The following is a 22,825-nucleotide window of genomic DNA, read 5'->3' as shown; positions in this document are numbered from 1 at the left end:
TACCCAGTGTCTATCAGTAATATACCCTGCAGCAATAGTAAGGCTGGTATTCATAGTTGGTTTTTATATTTAAGACCATCTTAAGTCATGTAACAAGCCAATTACTGCTCCGTATTAGCATCTTAACATTATTTAAGATGGTCTTAAAATAAGAATGAACTATGAATACTATATATATATATATTTATATCTATATATTTTATTATATAAAATACAGTATATATTTAATATAATAAAATATATAATATATAAAAAAATACACACATACAATCAGTTTATTTCTGATGTAAATGAACCGCAGCGGACAAGCTTATTTCGATGATTATTTCGATGATTAGCAGTAAGTCAAACAGTATGTTGCAATGTATAGTTAAAGGGAGATCGGCTTTTAGGGCAAAAGCCGCCGCCACTAGGGATGACTTCCAGGGGTACGCGGGAGAAGGCGGCAGACAGAATGAATCGGCAATTCTCCGCGGTACTTAATAATTTTATTACGTAAAAATACAAAGCAAATATCATCTTTCGCTATATATTAATCGCTACACATATCTAATTGTATGTATACTTACATATACATATATATAATATGTATATCTGTGCGTATGCGTGTGCATGTGTGTGTACGTATCTGCCGAACGGTCGTGCGTATCAAATAGGGATTGATAAGCTGTTTCTCCTTCTGGTTTATCTGATTCTTGCGGCTTGATAACGCATACGTTATATTACTTTTTTTCCTATTCTTTTACGTTCTTTGCACGGGATTTGATTATTTTTTTAAAATCCAACCGGTCTCGCTAATCTAACTTCAAGATTAAACTGCATTGGGAACATACCGTCCATACTTAATTGTGTTTAGGTTTCTTTTGAATTGTCTTGCAGTTTGCAAAGAAAATTATCTTTCCACGCCCTCAGGGACGCATTTGTGTCAGAGTTACCATGAAAATAATGCGAGGATACACACAGTTACATAAAGAAGTAGTAAGTTTTTCTACGAGAAGATCCTCGTCTGTGACTCGCACGTCACGCGATGCGACCGATCGGCAGAGAATTGTAATAGACTTTATTTGTTCTACTTTGGACGGCTATGAATCGTGCACAGGTATATTTTTATCTATACTTCACTCAAGAATATACGCGTACACACATACAACTCCCACAAATATCTCCGCATCTCAAGATCCTCCGTTCGCTCGCATATACACATTATTTGGATATACGCATAGACCCGTAGGTACTTTTTTCATTAATTGGAATGATGACGCTGCAGCCACAAAATTACATTTTTGAGATTGGGATTGGGTCTGTGTTTCATGTATCTCACTTTCGTGTATTATAAGTTTTCGAACATTCCTATTTTTGGCATCCGTACGGTAAGCGTCTAGATGTCTTTTAAACTTCAAGAGAATTTAATTTTAAGAAAAACTAAAGATATTTTTTTAGGAAAATTGAGATAGCGTATTTTTTTTTCCAAATATTACGGATGTAATTTAATTTATATGAATGCGATCTTACGGAGGCCAAATTTGTATCTTTCGTCCATACGATAATTTTTCATGTCTTTTTGTGTCTCGCCCAGTTTTTTGTGTAACGGATGAAAGTCTGTTATTTCTACCATTAAAATCCCGCTGTCCTAAGAAACAGAAAGCGTCTCAAAAAATGCAGAACTTTAGATGGACATTTTGCCAAGAAAAAATTATGTAATTTTACCGTTATGCACGTACGCGCACACGTACACACACAATCACACGATCCCTGCACAAATTTACGCATATAGTCATACCCTTTAGCGTCTTTCGCCAATCGTGTGCCGGTCGTAGGCAAATTCAAACGTACCGGTTCTATTTAACGCTTCTCAGACGTCGTCTATCGCACATTTATCGCGGGCAAGCTTGCACCGCTGCCTTATCTCGTTTCCGTTAGGTATATCGCTACACACAAAACGCACACACGAAGCTGACACGCGAAATCAAAGAGGGAGAAACACCGGACAGGACAGGACTAGGAATGCAGGGCATCACAGAGAGATGTACTCGACTCGAGATAATGACAGGATAATCTCCGATTCAATGGTTTCGTTTTCGGTACGTAGATCGACTCGATTGCCGAAAAATGAGACATCGTGAAAGAATGGACAAGGATGCGTGCGCAGAGAGAGAAGATCTCAAAGAAAAACCGCGAGAGGATACGCTCTTTTCTCTCTAGGGAGGCGCGGGAGAGAGAAGCGTAGTTAGAATTAAGGGTATTTACGATACATTGAAAAAAAAAAAAATCCGTGCCCGCGCTTTTTCGTAGACAAGAGGAAAAGGAAAAATGAAGGAGAAAAAAAAACACGAAACGTTTTGGATCTACTGTAGGGAAGGGGTACTACCACCACGCGGGAGGTCCGAAATCGATGTCCAGTGGTGGGCGTAGGCACAACGGATCCCACAATGGGCACCACGGGTCGGGTGCGGGCATGACGGCCGTGGAGCATAACGGCCACCATCCACCGCGAGAGCCGCGAAAAGAAGAGAACACTCTCGTCAGACGGAGCTTCCGAAGGTGTGGCGACGAGTGGCGTGCCGACAGTAGGAGGTGCGTTTCAAGGAGGCTGACGATCGTGTGCGCCGCTTTTCCTCTCTCACTTTTTCGCCGATCTTATAATGAGCTTTCTACAATAAACTATTACCTAAGTTTTAAGACTCAAATCGTAGGAAATTAACTAATAACAGTTGAATGTGAGAAGAATAATCGATTATGATTGGTCAATTTCTTATAGTTTAAAACTTAAAACTTAGGTAATGACTTATTGTAGAAAGCTCCTAAGGCTGAAGCACAGACTTCTGCATAACGCATAAAACATAAAGCATAAGAAAATCAAGTAGTCGGAATCATAGGCCGATATTCATAATCGATTCTTGTACTTAAGACTGTCTTAAGCACAATCTTGAGATGCCACGAACCGATCAGATGGCAATATTAACATCTTAAGATATTAAAACAGTTAAGACAGTTTTGAAAGATTATGAAAGGAAAGAAGAGAAGGACTTTGGTTGGTTTATTTTCTTATACGTTATGCAAGACTGTGCTCCCACCTTTACGCGATAAAACGCGACATCGTATCGCAAACGAAAACGGAAAATGTTTGACAGAGTCTCGTCGCGGAGTATCCCCATCGCACAAGTTCGATGTTGTGAAATAGCAATTTTTTTTTAATTTACTGTAACACGAAAACGATGCCCTTATTGACTAAAATACACGAAAATGACAATTACCTTTTACTTTTTTATATTATATACTTTTCTATAATTAAAAAATTACAAAATGATCGTTTCATAATTACATTTTATAATTAAAAAAATTCTATATAAACACACACATTGAGAAATTGAATATAAATATAATATCTATTATTGAAACTACGATGTAATCCCACGCGCTTTACTTGAAAAGTTTTTCATAGATGAATGAACTTTTACGATTGGGGATTTTTATCATTACACTTTACAAACTCGCGTTAATCGAAGATATCGAAAAGACAAATATTCTAATCGGGATACGTATTAAACGCTTCGATTGAAACTAGAAACGGAAGTGATAACAAAACGAAAATTGCGTCGTTGGTCGAGGAACGATAATGACATATTTGTTTATTTTTCCATATATCGTGTTTAAAACGTATGAATTTCAACGTATGAATTTCTACTGCATGAATACAGTAATTAAAAGTAATAAATTGAAAAATATCTCGGTAAAATATCTTTTATATAATCAAAATTTTATCGAAGAACACGTCGAATATTCTAATTCATCATTATCATAGTGTAATTCTCTCCTTCAAATTATATTAAGAAATTTAAAACATATGTACGCTTTTATGATACGGAAAATGACCACATCTAACCAAGTTTGTATCCGAGTTTACAGTATTGCTTTAATTGACAACATTTTAATTAAAAAAATGAAAATGTAGAAAGCAAAAGTTCCTGGCCAACAGTCCGAAAAACGTTGAACGACGAGAAATCACTTGGAGGCAAAGCATAAGCCGATATCATATATGTGAGTTGTGTTGTCGTGGCGGATCACACTTCGAGCTCGATCACTCGATCGGATCAAATCGCAAAATCGGAATCGCGGCGGCGTGATACGACAAGACAAACACACACACACAGGCACCAATCACTTATCGTTCTCGTGTCTCTGTGTGTATGTGGCGTGTCCATCAGGTTCACGGAGAGAAGGGGGAAAAAGACAGTGCGTTTTGACGGTGGGACCAATGTCGGCGGCCCTCAGGAGGAGGAATGGTCTTGGGAGGCCGATCGGCAGGGTAGCCAAGACAGCGCGACCAAAGACTCCGGGATAGACACTTCTAGCACCTTCACGAGCAGTGAAGACAGCAACAGGGGCGATCTGCCCAAGGTACGAGGCCAGGTTACAAACGAGTAACGTCAACCGGCTCGAAAAAAAAAATAAAAAAAAAAGAAAATAACTTTAGAGAACGCTTCTCGAGTTGTAGCGAATTGTAGATCGGAGTCGATCTGTTGATCGGTGTAGAAGGCGGAGTCCTATACACGCGCGTGGATAGACAAGAGTTTAGGAACAAATCGTATTCGCCGGTGAATCGAGTAAAAGGGGTTTTTTTCAGCAGCGTTTTTTGTTGCACGATCGCGACCGATCGGGAATAAAAACGGTGCTTCATCTCGGCAATGATCACTCTCCTCCGCGTGCGATCTCCAGGCGCCAATCGCGGCGGATCCAAAATGGAATGCGTCGTCCAAAGTGGAATTACGATTATTTTCTTTCTCGCTCCTAGCTTCGATAGAGTAGCGGAAAGGTGCATTGGAGAGGTGGCTTGCTAATTGATGTAATTAGCGCGCACTTGTAATTAGTTACTTTCGGATTAAAAATATGTACCGTGTGTCAGGAGAGCCGAAGTTTCAGGGAGTGGAGAATTGCGCAATTGATCGCGCTGAGACCATTGATACCGATCGATGTGTGAACTGAGAGAGAGAAAGAGAGAGAGAAAGAGAGAGAGAGAGATGTATATATATATTACACACGCCGTAATTACGAAATTATGTTTGAACGTTTGATTTTTTTTTCATCCCATCTGTGCTGACAGGAGAGAGAACCTCTTTTGCTCGATTAACCTTAAACTTCGTGCTTAAAGGCTTGTATGCTTGTGTTCGTTTCGAGGTTCGTTTGTATGATTTGTATCGGCTTTCTTTGTACAATTTACAATGTTGACATAAAATTCAAGCTTATTTGGATTCCCAAAAAGCTGAAATCACGGAATATCGTTCACTTTCAACTTTTAAATTGACTTGTTGTCAAATAACCGATTATGCTATTAATGTGCTATTTATGTATACACATTGATGGAATTAGTAAAAACATAAAAATTTTTTACTTATTGCCATCCACAGTATTCTGTGAATTCAAAAGTTTTAAGTAGAAAATTATCTTCTGTACAATTCTCTTGCGTCAGGCTTCTTTCGATTCCATTTCATCGTGCCTCTTTTACCTAAAATCTGCTGTAATTTTCCTCGAGTTTCGCAATGACATAGATTTAATAGCGACAGAGAAGATTTATGTACTTTTAAATAATGAATATAATTTCTGACATTCATTTCTCTTTTACGCCACTTCCAAATTAAGGTACGGTCGCCCAATTAAGTTTTCGTAAGTTACATTATATAATGTATAAGAAGTTGCAGATAATCGATTCAGTATTCGGCGTGTAAACTCTACTGGAAATATCTAGAGAGAGACATAAAATTGTGCTTGATGTTATTATATATAAAGCTCATTTTGCTATTTTTATTCATCAATATGATATAAATGTATGTGTCTGTGTGTGTTTGATTAATAGTTGTGGAAATAAAACATTCTGTATAAACGAATCAATACTCAAATAACGAAAGTGGATAATAAGTAGTAATCACGATTTGATTATAGATTATTGCATACCTTCTTCTGTTAAAAAAAATTTAGGAAAATTTCATCGAGATCTAAAACGAAATAAAATTACATAACCAGTTACAAATACTTCGTGAAGATGATTCGATTTGATATCTATTTTTGTCGGAATTAGCAGAAAATAAGATTGATCGATGTTTTCAATCCTCCAGATGCTATAACGATATAAAACTTGATTTCTTCGCAGTTATGGACAAATAAATAAAGATTTATATCATTTTAAAATTAAATTATTTGGAAACGTTAAGAAAATTAAATAAGTATTAAACAAATCAATTATAGAATATCCGTGAAATATATTTTACGACTGCAGTTCTAGATATAAGCATTTTTGCAAAGTTTCTGTTTGAATGGACGAAATATTGCGTGCACTGCTCATCGTTCGATAGACTAAGAAGATAGGCTGCAGAGGTCGCGGTTCAATTATATGAAGCAAATAACCAAGATTAAATTCCCTGGATAAACAGTCGGCAATCGGGTAATTTATCTGGCAACGACTTACGTATCTCTTGAAGCAACTCGATCGGGATCAATCTTTTTCACTCCTATTTTCCAAACAAGTCACGTAACTCGAGGCTTGCTTCTATTTTCTCGGAGGCAAAAGTGGAAACTGATTGCGATGCGTGAAGGAAAAAACGAGGAAACTAAACACTGTCGAGTGCGATTGATTCTACTGAATTTGTCGAATAAATCGGAGGAGGAAGGTACGGGACTTGACGAGGCGGGAATTAATTTGTGCGATTGCATCCGATCTATAATTGTGTCGCGTCCTGGCAGGCACAAATCTTATTCAATAAAAATGTATTGCGATATTGTATCTTTGTTAACTGTGTATTTTAGTGATTTAAAAAACTTCACGTGATTCTTTCGCGAGGCAAATCACGTCCAAAATGATCCAATTAAACGATTGGCAAAGTTGCCAGTTCTCGAAAGAAAAACTTATCTGTTTCATAATTAATCAAATTGAATCGTAGCCAAAGGATATCGCAACTGATGAGACTTGACGACCTCGTTAGTTGTCGTCGATCAGTTCTGAGCAAAGGATTTTTTAATATCTCTCCAATTATTACAATTTCGAGCGGTTATATAACTGCTGTACAATTGAAAGAAGTTTGTAGTATTGTTTAATCACGAACAAGAAGCTTAATTGCCATCTGGTATTTAATCTTGCTAAGCATTGCGTTTCGAACATATCTGACAGGAAGTTCTTTCAACTTGCATTACAACATGATCATAAACATTGTTATTATAACGATCAAAATTACTTTTTAAATATTTTACTGGCGTAAAAGTAGAAATGGATTGTAAAAATACATGGTTGAATCCATTAAGAAATTTCAGAAATTTGTGAGCTTTCGAGAATATACGATTGATTGTGTAGACTTTATTTTCTAATTTTCCAGTAATGTCTAAGCATTGCTATTGTTAAATCCACTATAGTGAAAAAATGTAATAATTTTACGAATAAAAATTTAAATTGAAATCCTGTCTTACATGACAAGACTTCGGGCTTTCTATGAATCTCGTATCAGATATTGAGAAGCTCAATATGATAGGACAGAAGCCAAAAAGAGGCGACCCCTTTCCCTAAAGTAGATCCACCTGGTGAATCGTGTCGTTCTCAGATAGAAATACATCACGCTCAGGATTTTTGCGCAATATTGATGACCACGCAGTGTTATTTGCATGTCTGCAATACATGTATATTTATAATATTTTTCTAAATTTCCGGGGAACTTTGAACATTGAAAATTAGACAGATGCGGGATGCATGCCGTATAGAATGTCTTACGTATTGTAATATTTGCTAATCACGCATGTAGCGCATGAGAAGCAATGGCCACTGTTTGCTTTTATATGTTTCATGTTACAACAGCACGGGTTGCTTGTTGTTCTAAATTTTCCGATATGCCTAGATCGTCGAAAATCATAAAGATCAGTTTTTTCGTTGAGAGGATAGCGAAAGGTTTTATGAAAATTAAAAACATGAAGCTTTTATTTGTTAGAAACAACTTATTTAAAATAGTCAATTAAAATCGTTTCCGTTCTCTAATTAATTACATTGTTTTTCACTCTTTTTGTGATATCGACACAATTTACCAATTCGTATCCTCTCAAATCTTGCTAGTTTTAAAATTATACATTGATATCTTACAACATTTTTTAAGCTCAAGTAGTGCATTCCACGTAAGAGAAATGTATTGCAAGACGCAAAACATTTCTCAGTAGTATTTGTAAACTGATGTGTGTTGCAATTGTTTTCTATTAGTTGTGTTTTAATTAGTAAATATAGATCACTAATGGAAATACGTCAGGATACTGGAAACCGACGAAATTATACAAGTTTCTTACAAACAACGAGTTTCTAGAATGTGATTTATAACTAATTACTTTTACAATAAAACAACAGTATATTTCATAATTATATTAAGTCATACTGGTTATTAATTAATGTCGCATAAAATATCTTAAATTTTATTATGTAAGCGCATTTGGATCTAAGATCCAGAATCCGGACATACATTCCATATATATACATAGTTAATGGTTTATGAAGGTATGACACTCATTATCAGTAAAGAAATACTATCCGCGCTCCGTAGCATCCATTATCCTGGCAAGCGAGCGAGGACGGTCAGAAGATCATCGGCCACATGGTTTTACGAAAATCGGCCGGTTCCGGAAGCTGTAGTAGTATACTCGGACTAAAAGTTGTCGGTGGCAAGCTATTGGAAGATGGTTCCATGGGCGCTCTGATCGAGAAAGTGAAAAAGGGTAGCACGGCGGACGTAGAAGGTCAACTTAGACCCGGTAAGAAGATTATAAAGTTCGGATCAAGCAATTTGGAGAATTTTTAAATCGTCTGGGTCTTATCTATTTGCGACGAAATTATGATAATAAATTTACGTGATGATCAACTTTGTTACGGAGTATATTTTAAATTGCAAAATATTTTTATCGCTATGCTTCAGAGAAATCATAGTCGGAAATCGATTATTAGTTTTGGATCAATTAATAAATTTTGTCGTGGTAGTCCGTACTTTCAACTTTGATGCCTTCATTGAAAGCCCACGGCTTGTCGACAACGTTTGTAACAATCGCGAGCTAGCCGTTTCCGTTTCCACGACCGTCCATAAGAACGAATCGGACGACGCTCGATCCCTTGCGGTTGTTTCAGGTGACGAGGTGATCGCGTGGAATGGAAGGTCCCTTCAAGGCAAAAGCTTCCGGGAGGTTTACGACATCATCGCCGAATCGAGGTTGGAGCCGCAGATTGAGCTCATAGTTGAGAGAAAGTTATCGACAATGGGCATGGCGCCTGCAGGACCGGGCCCATCGACGCCCATGTCATCCAGGAGAATCGTTGCTCAGAGCCAGTGGAGACAGAAACACGAAACCATCTCCGGACCTCCAACGCCGCACCACAAAGGTGACTATACACAGAGCACGTTTCGTTTCCGGCCGTCTTCCGACTTGATTTCGCTTCTATGTATCACAAATGTCGTGATCTAGAGTATTCTATCACCGACTCATTTCGTTCAAACTCGGAATATACTTATAACATATTTTTTTTTTTATAAAACTCTAAATATACTTATCATCAATTTGGTATAATATGGTAGTCGTGCATGTGGGCTTCTAGTATCGAGCGTTATTTTAATAAATATTTTAATAAGCATTACAAGAAATTTTATATATTTATATACATATATAAAGTTATATATAATCGCAGAACACAAACAGCAACATTACATTAATGTTATAATTTTCTACTCAACAGTGTATTAGATACAACATGTGTTATATTATATTTATGCTATTATATTGAATGAGAAATTATAACATAGTTGTAATATTATTGTTTGTATTCTGCAGATATACACAAATGGTAATTATACAATTAAAAGGGATGAGATAGATCGTTTTAGGTAGATCGACTTTCATTCTTCTCAGGATGTCAATTTGGATGTAGCAACAAAGAGTCAGAAAAGAGTATATGTTAGGAAGATGTGTTGTTTTAAACTGAATGTGATTATTATAGAATCAGAAGTATTTTGTTTGAAATGCATTTATATCTTCCTTTTAATTGGTCAAAGAAAATATTAACGTAGTTTGTTTTATTTAAAAAATTTTTCTGTAAATCTTACACCATTTTAGGTAAGATTTATAGGGAAGACGAACAATAAGAAAATCAGCACAAATTAAAAACAGACGGAAGAGTTAAAAATTAATTATTCCGATTAATAAAATGTTTAAATATTAATTAAATCTCATTACATATAAAACGGCACATTATGCCTCTCGTTACTAACACTGCATTAGTATACGTATCAAAAATAACATTATGCTACGGATTACATTTTTCGCATTTCAGGTCTTAAGAAATGCTTACTATGGGGTAGGCCTCAGACACTTTCTTTAAACCATTTTCGATTGATCAGTGTTTCTTGCCTGTACCATTAGCCTTTTATCTCCGTTATCGACCACCGTTTCGTGAGATTTTGCTTTCAAATCTCAACAAACGGGACCGGAATCATGATTTCGATGCTACGACAAGACGTATGGCGAAGCAACGAAGATTGATTTACTATTTATTCTGCCTTGAGTATTATCGTCGATGTTTAACGTAGATGTAGATCGTAGTGCTAATGCACCCCTCCTCCTCCCTTCGTTAAAAGAGCACCGTTGTATAGGTATAGTTTTATGGGAGCAACAACTATATTATATGTATTATACAAGATATAAAGATGCCGATATATAATAAATCCCTCATATCGTGCTTCCTCTCTACTTATAACAAATCACGAGTATCTCGTGTAATCCTTATGGATAAGTGTAATTTGCTGTATTCACTACTCACTACTGTCTATTATCTCCACTATATATCGATCTAACATTATTATCATAATAACTCCCCTCATTCCTTTCGTGACTCGTTGTCACGGATTTCCGTGATTGTGAGAACCCGTGCATGCGGACTCCACTTCTACGAAAGACGTGGGTGTTTCCAGAACTGTTCAGAAATAGTTTATCGATTTTGCAACATCCCTAGGGGTTCGATGACGCTGTGAGATAGAACTTGGTTTTCGCATCTATAATTTCGCACACTCAAGTATCCGATCGACGCAGAGATTTCTCGAATAGGCGTCTAACAGACATCTCAATCTTTCAAACACTACTTTGGACGTCTTGAGGATACATTTTCAATCTTTCTGTCGTTTAAGTATTTATCTAATACATATCTTATGAACATGAATATTAACATATTCATTGCCAATAAATGTGAGTGCCAGTGATCGGTTGGCAATGAATGTGTTAGCGCAATGAAAGCATGAGAGTTTGGTCATTCATTGGATCATCCGAATTTCTTCTTCTTCTTCATTTACCGTCGTCTCTTACTTCTATTCGTTACTTTCCTCATGACGAAACTCGCGCGTACCTTCTCTTCACGTGAATCGCTGCAAGATCGTAGATACGGAAAGTTATATCCTAGTCGAAGCTGCACGATCACTTGCAGAATTGTACGACGCGAGGCGTGAGAAACCCTCGGTTTTAGTGACGTCGCCGGGCTCGCCGGACCTGCACGCCCAAGGACGCAGTCGACACTCCCGACATCCGACCGGAAATGCGAACGTGGGCGGTAGCATCCAGGTGAAGCTGGGCTTCGATCCCGTGGGACTTCAGCTGATCGTCACAATAATATGCGCCGCGGGGCTCACCCCAAAGAGCAACGGCCAACCTAGAAACCCTTACGCCAAAGTTTTTCTGCTTCCTGACAAAAGGTAAGTGAATTTACTCAGTATTATTATTTTATAATATTCGATGATAGTACATTTCAATTGAAAATTTTGAAGAATTACGCGTAAACTTGTGAATGCTTCGATACTCATAATTTGAGTATCGGAGCATCTACGGGTAATTCAATCGAATATCATGAAAATTCAACTAAATACATTGTTTAAAATATATTATTTGATATATACACGTTAACATTATAGTTTTGTTTTACATGGAAACAACGGTTTTGTTGAAGTATCTAAAAATTTTTAGCTATGTAAGTCTGAAAATAATTTTGTTGGATTATCAACATAATTATATAGGACGCTCAAGCTGATTGGTAGAATGTTGAAACTTTTTGCAGCATTGTTCATCATGCTTTTCTGCGTAATTAGTTTGATGGTCCAACAAAATTATTTTCAGGTCTATATCTACCTAAATTTTTAGATATTTTATCAAAATTGTTCTTTCCGTGCAAAATGTTTTAATTTCAGTTGTTTGTGGCCTATTTTATTCTAACTTAATTACCGGATAAACTTCCGAATGTTTTATATGTCCTTTTTTTAAATGTCACTGTAGCGAAAAATCGAAACGACGTACGAAGACTGTGGCAAACACGAACGATCCCAGATGGAATCAGACTTTCGTTTATAATGGAGTCAGACGTTCGGAGCTGAGGAAGAGAGCACTGGAGATTACGGTCTGGGACTACGCTAGGTACGAGGCGAACGATTTCCTCGGCGAGGCTGTCCTGGAATTGGCAGTATGTCTCCTGGACGAGGAACCAGAATGGCATTCTCTGACCGCTCACGGAGAACACCGGCACGTTAGGTATGAATCGCACTCGCGGATGCTAGTAGTTCCAATGCCAATGCTAAAAGCGATCAAATAAATGCCTCGCATCGATACGAATCCCTTGCGGAATGTTTGACAATGTTCCTATGTTATATCTCTCTTTCCAAAAAATGTGACGTAACATTGTACAATGTCTTATCTCGTGGGTCTCAGAAATCTGTATTTTACGACAAATTCATTCTGTCCATATTCTTTGGTATTTTTATTTCTAAACAAATAGAAATAAATTTAATATCACGACTAAAACGGCAGTGTCTATCGCTAAGACTATTAACTATTTTTACTCTTCAGACATTATCAAGATGATGACATGATAGATTGTCATCTTAGTCCGCCATCGACCACCTCGAGATTAAGTGACTCCGACACCTCGGAGTGCGACATTACGGATTGCGACGTGTCTAGAGAACAGAGAAGAACGGCTGACGGTGCCAGCATAAGCAGTATTGGCAGTTCTTCCAGGTAAGACTATTTCTTAAAATTTCTATAATATATATAAATCTCCCGGTCTAAAGAGAGTATATTGAAACCACCGGAAAAAAATCGCTTAATTCAACTAGCTTAGAATGTCTCCGTTGAATACTACATAAATCCGTCATACGCAAATCGAAACGTTTATGAAAAAATCACAAGATATCGAATAGAGATAAGTTTATATTTTACACATTATTGAAAATTAAATACGGCATCCAAATGAATTCAGCATACTTGATCGGTAGGAATTACGATATTAATCTGGCAGAATTACTGTCCCCGACTTAAAATCTAGTTTACTTAAAATTTTGTTACTACTATCATTATTGCGTAACAATTATTCTCGCGTTGCGGTCTTTATTATACAAAGAAACGTTATTTCAATGTACGATACAGAATATTTTTCTACAAGAACTTCTTCCTTTAATATCCTATCGTTAGAATTGGACGTTTTATCGAATCTATGCAATCAGAGAGAACTTTACATGGCTTAAAATAAATACACGATAAAAAAGTCTTCATTAATTTCTTTTACTCTTTTGCCCTCTTTTTACCGATCATTTGTCATAAAGTTATTGTAGAGAGTTATTTCTTTTAATAATTCGAAAATAGTTTCCGTGAAGTTTTGGAAGCGATTCCAATACTAATTGTAAGTTCTGATTTGCTTTCTTTCTAACACGATTAAAATGTAAGCCAAGTGCAGAGGGAAATAGAGACAAGTACGAATATATATAAAATAAATGATAGCTAACGGAAGTTTGAAAAAAGATAAGATTCGAATGGGAGGGGTCAATCGAAAGAAAGAGAGAGGGTAAAGACTAAGTTATAAAACTGGGCAACAAGCCAATTGACATAGCAGTTGGCCCGCGACCGTTGCTAGCTCCGGAAGTCAGCCTGAAACTCGTATCCATATTAATACTTCAGTGATAATGTCCGATTATTATTTTTGAGTGTAAAGTAATTTTTATGTCGAAACTTTCGAGTCTCTACTTACGTGCGAAACAAAAGAAACAATAGTGCACGTCAAAAGAGAATGGAGATAAGAAGATAACTGTTTAAAGAGTTAATTCGTAACAATAATGAACTCATTCGAAATCGCACGGTTGTTAAATTAATGGATCTCATAGAAGAAAGTTAAATACACAATAATTTATTGCTGCTGCAATAAATTATTCAGTTACGAAAATATGAAGTCTGTGAAATCTACGTTGACGTGAATTAATCATCAACGACAACGAAATTTATTACGTAACAAAATTCGTGATATGCATATGAGCGATATTTATAATTATATATTATTCCCTTCAACTCCCTTTAGCAAGTAAACTCTTCGAAATTGTTTCAATGTCAACACACGTCTTGCTCTCGCTTTAAAGATAGCTTGCCTATAAATTTTTTCATCGACGATTTTTCATACACGCGGCAAATCGAATCAATGTAGCGAATTCAATGAACACGTAGGCTATCTTCGATAGGCTTGGCAGGCAGAGTGGCAGAGATGAGGATAAGCCGAGATACTATCCGGCATCGCTCTGTACTTTTTTTATATCGTACAGCTTCGATCTGCAAAGCGAACGCTTCTAAGCGCGCATTAGTCTGTAAAAGCTTTCTCCGAATAATTGAAACATTCCAGTCTGCTTTGAGAGCAGCGGACATCCTACGCATATTTAAACAACCTTCAATATCGTTTAATGAGATTATTCGAAAGGGTTTCGCCAGTTATATTAACATATTCGTCGTCGTCAAATCAAATCGGCGGCTAATACAATGAACGATGTCTGCGTTTTGATAAAATATTTTTATTATAATTCTGCGCGGACGTTATTATATTTAATGGCGAACTACGAATAGCTTTTCTGATGTATCACACGAGAATTACAAAAAAATTTATTTCCATAATATTATACAAATTCTATACCATTTTTTTTCATGTTTTCGCGATATCCTAAAAATATTGATAAAATTGAAAAATATGACACTGAAAAAATAGTCTGGTTGCATTAATTGGAATTCAGGTTTAAAATGGACAAATCAGAATTTTCTGATTCAATCTATTATAATTCCAATTGAAATAACTAGAATTTTGATAGATATGAATCTTCTAATTCGTTCATTTTCAATCAGAAATTTTTTTAGCACACATGTCTATACATAAAAGTCTATAGTTGGACATATTTTAAATTGATACATTTAATGCGGACAAAATGTTTCATGTTAAAAATGTATGACCTGTGGAGAGATAAAAAAAATTAGACAATGACGCGTCGGCCGCGGCCGCGCCATCGCCCATTGATTTTAATTTTAATCGTGTGCTTTGTGATTTATTTTTTAGGTTTCATAATATGCCGTCAAATTATAAGCGGTACGGCCATTACAATTTATATCTTCTCCTCTTTCACGAATCACGCAGTCACACGTCTTGCATCCTCACCGCTAGGTTCTGTATTGCGCGTAGATCAGTCAGTTAGTCATGCCGACAAGCCGGAGATATAATAGGGACGTGACAACGGAACGTGTACTGACGTGATCATATAGCTAATTTAATTTAAGAACGGACAACAAAGACACGAGAAACCTTCATTTGACAAGGATATTACTTTCAAGCGTGGATGGGAGGAAAGGAGGAAAGAAAGTGTCCTTTCTTTTTTTTCGGAGAAAGAAAAAATAGCGACCCTGATACGGACGTCGTCGGTGACGGGAATTACTATTGACAAACGGAAAATCTCTAACGTCTTTTATATTTTTTCACGCGCGCGATATTGTACACGCAAGTCGGTGAATATTGCAATGCACAATATATTTCGGTGTTATAAAATTTTTGGGACAATGTCTATCCTTCGTTTTCGTTCTTTGTCAAGGCGCGAAAACATAGTGAAATGAACAACGATATGTTAAATACGAATATTTAGCAAATCGCCATTCATGTAGGCACTTTAGACGTCATGCTGTCATTGCTTCTTGCATATACGCATATTATATTAGATGCGACAAGACATGGCTTCTAGAATGCTTAGTGCATTGCAGTGCATCGGCCGGGGTGGATTGAGTTTCTCGAAGCTTCGATTGCAATTCGCCAGATTTTCGTTGCCAAAAGTGGTGAAAATTATTCTGGATATCTTACACATCTCGCCACGGTCGTTCTTTACCGAACGTGCAATACTTACGTACTTGGCACTATTTATAACGCACTTACACGGCATATTGTTAATTTATGACGAGTCACCCTTTTTTTATCGTGCGTACTTTCATTTTTGGCAACGAAAAGAATCCCGCGATCGAGAACACCAAGGAGAACGTTCGACTGCATTGCCGAGTAACTTGGAGCTGCTTCGCGCCAAATTAGGATATGCATTCGCAGTTTGCAATCTGAAAAGTCGAATTGAGTTCACGCTTATATTTTATGCGCCAAAATATGAAAGATATAAAGAACATTCGAAAGATAACGAATGAGAGGACTTTGCGAATTTTATTTTTACTTTGACGTTTTGGCTCCGTCCTCGGTGCTGCGTAGCTCATTCTCGCTCCTAGCGTTCCGAACATCTTTTTTTCTGCTTTCCCACCATCCTGGCCGCATGCATTTTAATGATTAGCGCGAGATCACAGCACTCGCCTCATTTAACTTGTAAGGCACGCAACATTCACTGATTGATGAAAAAAAAATGAACGCATGCTGGAGCAGCCACTATTCTAGCCCACCGCCGGAGAGGGAACTCTGTATCGATGGCGAGCATCGGAGTCGAAGAGATATGTCACCTCAGGGACGCAAAAGGGCAGCCCTAATGATTTCTCGTGACCAACCCGCTACTATCAGCTCGAGTTACCAGACATATCGTAAGGTAAGTGTTCGAGAACGTTTGGTTTTAATCATCATCTGGGCATCGATCGCAAAAAATTTTTTAAATCAAGCATTTATAAAAAAAACGGTAACAGTGTCTGAGCTTCGATGGAAACTTGTAACTATAGAATAAAATGAATAAAAAATAGTTTATAATCGGCGATCTACGCAAAGAACGGTTTTGCTGAAGTATTTAAAAACTTAGATCTAAAAATAACTTTATTGGGTCATCAAAATAATTGTGTAGAACTTAAGCGTTGATGACAATGCTGTAAAAAGTTTTAACATTCTAGCAATTAGTTTAAGGACATCTTACATAATTATTTTGATGGCTCAAACAAAATTATTTTCAAATCTGTACTCAATTACATTTTTAGATGCTTTAGCAAAATTGTTTTCTCTATGCGTGAATGAAAAAGAATATATTTTCGAAATCGATATATACATGTTATTAGATAACATTTATCGAGATGTACATTATTAAATACGTACCACAGGACGAGATCCATCGGGGAATGATGGGTCACAGGTCGCACAGCGCGGCACCTATGGATTCTCCAAGCATTAGATATCGAGGAAGGTCTCAGAGTCCCACCGGTCATCGTTCCTTGTCTCCACCCGAGCATAGATCCATTCCCTACTCGCACGGATACGTTCATACGACGAGGTATAAAATATCACAGGGAAACGCTGCAACATTATCTAGATTACATATTTGTGAGAACTAGAACAGTGGACTTACCAGTGCTCCTATTTAGATTCGGCTCGAGATCGGCGACCGCCACACCTACTGGATCGCCAAAGAAACGTCAGCTACCTCAAATCCCGGCAGCTTTAAAGGAAAGAGTCGCGCAAGATTTCGATGAACGAGCAAGATTCATGAGACATCGCAACAGACAGTCGATATACAGGAGCACGGGTATGGAAGGTTTAATATTTTCCATTGGAATTATTGCGTTTTTCCGATATTTGCTTATTTTTGATAATACTGAAAGAATGAAAACAAACATAACAGTCAATATATTAACTCATTCTTTTTATAAATTTTTATTATATCTTCAATAATTGATTAATTTATTCTCACAGGCTGGGAAAGACATTATAGTGGCCTTTCGGACTCGGATCTTCCTTCAATCGGACACGATCCATTAACATTGTCACACAGTCACGCTCACAGAATGCACAGGCCGAGGAGGGGGCATTTAAGTCCCGACAAAGATATATTGGGTGATCTTGGAGATTCTGACATGGAAAGCATAGCTTCGGTAACGAGCAGTGCCTTTAGTACGCAATCGGAACGACCACGTGGATCGAGAGCGCTAATGTGAGTATAGTTTTATAATTAAATCTCCGTTATTTTAGCATACGAATTACCTCGCGTTGCGGCAGTCAATGTGCAAAGCAACGCAGATTCAATAGAATACCCCGTTAGGAAGGAGGATCTGAGCATCGAGTGTGCTGTTTTAAACATATATCGCTGTAACATTAGGATGCATCGTTATACGTCCTTTATGTCACGATAAAATCGATAATCTGAAGAATAGCACACTCATCGGCTCAACCTCTCGAATCAAGGAAAATCCCTGGATTAAATGGACATTGTCAACTAAATGGATATCCCGTAGTTGCACATTTTCACATCCTGCTTGTGTACGTGTCAAGTCTTCCGATATCCTTCGCGCCTTCTCTACAGAACGATTAGATTGCACTTCCTATGCACTGTGTCAATGTCCATTTAATTAATGTCCCATTCTAAGAAAGCAGGGATCAGTGCGTGGCGTTGGTCGAACGGTTAGGTAGTTGTGTCTCATCGCGTTCATAGAGATGAAGAAAAAGCATTGCTAAGTACATCGATCGCCGCGTGTCTCTTCTGAAATGCCGACCCGTTGTTCTCGGCGAATCGACAGAGTCGAGTTCTGAGATGTTAATGACCGATATGCGTTCGATCGATCGCGAACGCGCGGTTAAATAAAAAAAAAAAGAGAAAAAAGGAGCTAAAGAAAGATAAAAAGCGAAATGGGCTTACCCTTTGGCTGTGTTCCCGCAAAGGCGCTAAACTCTCTATATGAAAAACATTGTTTACAGACCGACAATTTTAATACCAGGTGCCATATCCCCTATACCCCCGCCCCCTAGGCGCAATAGGCGCAGGCACAAACTTAGGGTACCCTGCAGCGAATGTCATTGTCCCATCAAGCCCAAAAGCAACAACCCTAGCAAGTGTCCCACCCTATATCCCCTCGTACGGAGCAAGTCCGCAGTGGTACGCTCGTTGTACAAAAAGATGTGTACGCCATTCACGAGATCGCAGACCGTCGACGAGAACATGCTGAGATATTACAGCTCCGAGACCAGCGAGTACAGCGTTTCCGAGGGGTACATACTCAAGCCAGAGAGACTTGTAGCTAGTAGCGCTAAGAATCGTATACCGACGATATATGTCGAAGATTGCCTCCGCGTCAACTTTAACGATCGTTTTGTGGAAAAGTTTCGCTCTAGGTATTCGACGCCGTATCTCGCAGGAGGATTTGGTACGTTGTCGCGTGCACGTAACGATACCGCGGTGATGAGGACGACAACGACGACGACGACGACGACGATGACAACGATGACGATAACGACGACGACGACGACAACCATGACGACGAGGACAAGGACAAGGACAAAGCGACCGATTGTCGATTCGATCGACTTCCCTGATCATTTCGATATTAGGAGCATAGACGCTAGATTGCATCCGCGTAGGTCTTTTTTGTCCGCTAAGATTAGGAGCTTCGACGTGATGCACGATACATACGGTGATCGTTTCGATACTAGGCCAGGGGCCGTCGGTCTGCTATCGCGCCGGGCCAAGAGTTTCGAGTACGAGAGCATTTCGAGCAACATATTCAGCGACGACAGTCTCAGGACGGCCAGAAGAAAACTCAAGCGGAATCTCTCTCTCAGCGACGCCGGGTATGGTGACAAGATACCGGCGCTGGACGATCAGAGCAAGTCCTACTACGATTCTAACGGTGACGACAAAGTGCCTACGAATCTCACGAGTAAAGAGACAAATTATGATTTTCTGCTCGATGAGGACCACAAACCGTTTTATGGATACGACTCGGAACTTAGTTACGGCAAAACGAAGATTTACGTTCCAAGTTTTGACAAGCAGAACACTGAGACCGACGATTATCAAGCTTCCTATAGTTCCCGTTTAACAGATGATGGTCTCTTCAGTGACAACGACCGTGCTAATCTCAGGAATATTTTGGACAAGGATGATACTAGTAAGAAAAAATACATGGATGAAAGTTACTTGAATCACGACACCTCGTATATTAGGGATATATCTCCAGGGACAAGAACCAAGAAAGTAGACAGCGATCTTCGTACTTCGATTGGTGATATCTATAGTAGTATTGAGGAAGCTTTTTCGTCCAGTAAAAATTATGATCGTGATATTCTCGCGAGATCCGCCACGAAAACTCATGATGTCACTAACATGGATGAGTGGATGTCGAAGGATGTAAAAGGTGTCCTGCGGTTTCATGGAGCAACTGGTCGTTCTTATCAAGAGGATAAGTATAAGACTCGCGAGAACTGGGATACTGATTATGACGAAGGATTTATAGACCGGGAAAAGGACTACGAACAGAAGCAGTTTAGTTATCTAGACAAAGGCATTCGTGCCTTAAGAACTAGTGGATCAGTGCGCGAAGGTGAATATTTTCATGACGTAACGAAACGTTCTTGTGCCGTTCAGGGAAAATGTTATGCACTATCTGATGATGATGACAAAAAATTCACGACGAACGATTACATCAGTTTTCGTTCGTCCGACGACTACGAGTATTCGACTACGCACAGTACAAGTAAGGCGGAAACATACGAGGATGGATTCGCGCCGCGAAGACGAAGACGAAGAAGTAGGAGAGGCAGTAGAGATGGAGGCGCAGGTGACTACGAGACCCTGCGGACCAGAGACGTGTCAGGCGCTCAATCGAGAACGGAAAACAAGAAATTGATGACAATACAACGAACGGAGTCCACGCCGACCCTACATTCAGACGAGGACGTGAGCTCGCTTGCGGACCGCGCCAGACGCATGTACCGTCGCAAGCGAAACAGCAGTTGTCCAGAGAGTAGAGATTTACGAATGTATGGTCCGCGAGGAAACGGTGAGAGAACTGTACTGGAATCTGACGAGGAGTTCGGGTCGATGGAGACGGTAGTCGGCGCTGATTATTTCCGTCGTACTTCGGGCTACGTGGCGGACGCTAGAGCAAACGACGGCATTAGATCGGGCTTCTTTGACGCAGAACAAGACCGTGGTAGCTACTTAGACGCAAGATATGATCATGAGGACCGATATCAGGATCGCAGTTATCCGGTGGCACGCGGGCTAGTTAGGTCAGGGTCGCAACGTTCTTCGAGTCGCGATGCGCGATACGTATCGCGCGCTAGGCGTAAGAGTAGTTGCCCGGAGTGTCGTGAGCTAGCACTGTCCTCCTCGGAGTTAGGTAGGTCGGGATCGTTATCGCGAAAGGGTGACGATCTTCGGCGTTCATCGTTAGAGACGAAGCATAGATATCGTAGGCGGAACAGCAGCTGTCCGGAGGCTAGGGATCTCGAAATGCTCGAGAAGAGGCAGCGTCAGCAGCAATTCATGCAGCTCCATCAGCAGCAACAGCGGCACTCAAGTCAGCAGTATCAGCAGCAACCGCAGCAGCAACGGCAGCATCAGCAGCAGCAAGCGCAGCACCAGCAACCGCAGGGAAGTAGTAAGAGGAACGTGGCGATCAGCGACACCCTCGAGTACTACGAGTACTCGATGGAGAGCGAGAGCCAGTGCAGCGAGAACTGCGGATTTGGCCCGTGCGATCCGCGTAGGCCCCGTAACCGAGCACCCCGCCCTGGTAACGCTAATTCGAGTCTCTTTGATTCCCAAACCGCTACCTCCGACACTGCTAAAAACTACCACCCACGGATCGACGATCATCACCACCAACACCCACAAAACACGAAAACGTCGCCGCTCGCCAATGTCGCCGATGTGGCGTCGACGTTTCTGCCACCGTTGCTGCCGTCGTCCTTGTCGTCCGCTCGACGACGACCCCGAAAAAAATCCGCTTACGACGTCGACGTCGTCGCCGGTCGTCGCGACGACGACGACGCTCGGAATCGTCGTTCTTCATCTATGCCCGAAAGCAGCGAGTACACCAGTCAGTCGAGCTCGTACGAGAAGACGTCCAGACGCCAGGTCACCGACAATGGGCACGACGAGCACGATAAGAGAAGTCAGTTCACCAGAAGTCTCAGTAATGCTGATGTGCCGCAGGACGAGAAAGGTAAGGGAGAAAGTTCATAGTGATTTGAAATTAGCTCTGTGAAATGTTATTTCGATAAATTCCATTTTTTAATAACAAGACGTACTTGCATCGATTACGTTATTTCCATTGAATAAACATAATTTCATGAAATCATTACCAAATATTATTTCATGAATAAACATAATCGTATAATTATGGACTTTTAATAATTTTACATATCTATAATATCGAAAGTTGGGCTTATATTAAAATTAAATTTCTCGGTTATCAAATTTAATTTCTCTACTATGTTCACTCTACTATATTTATATACTGTATCCACCTCTTACTGTTTAATAGAAATTTTGTTTAATGCTTAGCTTTGATTTTTCGCTGAATATAAATTCTCTTTAAACAGATATCGATTTTACTGTCACAATGAGGTGATATATATAACTAAGAGAGCGAAGACCGAACTCTGCAAAAGTGTAACATGAATTTTCGTCGAGATTTACAGTCACGAACTAGTTGCACTCGAATTTAGCGGTAGTTAATAAACTACGGACACACGTCCACGCAAACGTTCTGGAAGTTCCTTTTAAGTTCGCCGAGTCACGAATGTCTTTTT

At 39.1% G+C, this 22,825-nt stretch overlaps 1 protein-coding gene across 5 annotated transcripts in view; it reads left to right on the top strand.

The window, feature by feature from the left end:
• Positions 1-22,825, top strand: part of Rim (Rab3 interacting molecule) — a 62,020-nt gene that overhangs the window by 27,608 nt on the left and 11,587 nt on the right. For 3 of the 5 annotated variants that reach the window (XR_001936709.1, XM_018450986.1, XM_018450984.1), the window contains exons 6-18: positions 2,355-2,574; positions 4,206-4,398; positions 8,562-8,769; positions 9,137-9,388; positions 11,477-11,741; positions 12,316-12,567; positions 12,883-13,053; positions 15,398-15,427; positions 16,745-16,901; positions 17,398-17,567; positions 17,659-17,819; positions 17,987-18,224; positions 22,100-22,236. Coding sequence is in view for 4 of the 5 variants with exons in the window: in XM_018450986.1 (XP_018306488.1) it covers positions 2,355-2,574; positions 4,206-4,398; positions 8,562-8,769; positions 9,137-9,388; positions 11,477-11,741; positions 12,316-12,567; positions 12,883-13,053; positions 15,398-15,427; positions 16,745-16,901; positions 17,398-17,567; positions 17,659-17,819; positions 17,987-18,224; positions 22,100-22,236 (2,454 nt within the window). In the remaining variant the exon portion in view is untranslated. Of the gene's footprint in view, positions 1-2,354; positions 2,575-4,205; positions 4,399-8,561; positions 8,770-9,136; positions 9,389-9,941; positions 9,952-10,333; positions 10,358-11,441; positions 11,742-12,315; positions 12,568-12,882; positions 13,054-15,397; positions 15,428-16,744; positions 16,902-17,397; positions 17,568-17,658; positions 17,829-17,986; positions 18,225-18,985; positions 19,439-19,615; positions 22,237-22,825 lie in introns of all 5 variants that reach the window. The other 2 variants (XM_018450987.1, XM_018450985.1) reach the window with 2 other exon arrangements.

The sequence above is a fragment of the Mycetomoellerius zeteki genome, unplaced genomic scaffold (genome assembly GCF_001594055.1).
Source record: "Mycetomoellerius zeteki isolate Tzet28-1 unplaced genomic scaffold, Tzet1.0 scaffold309, whole genome shotgun sequence".
Lineage (NCBI taxonomy): Eukaryota > Metazoa > Arthropoda > Insecta > Hymenoptera > Formicidae > Mycetomoellerius > Mycetomoellerius zeteki.
The sequence above is the reverse complement of the archived record's forward strand: the minus strand, read 5'-3'. Positions and strand labels throughout refer to the sequence as shown.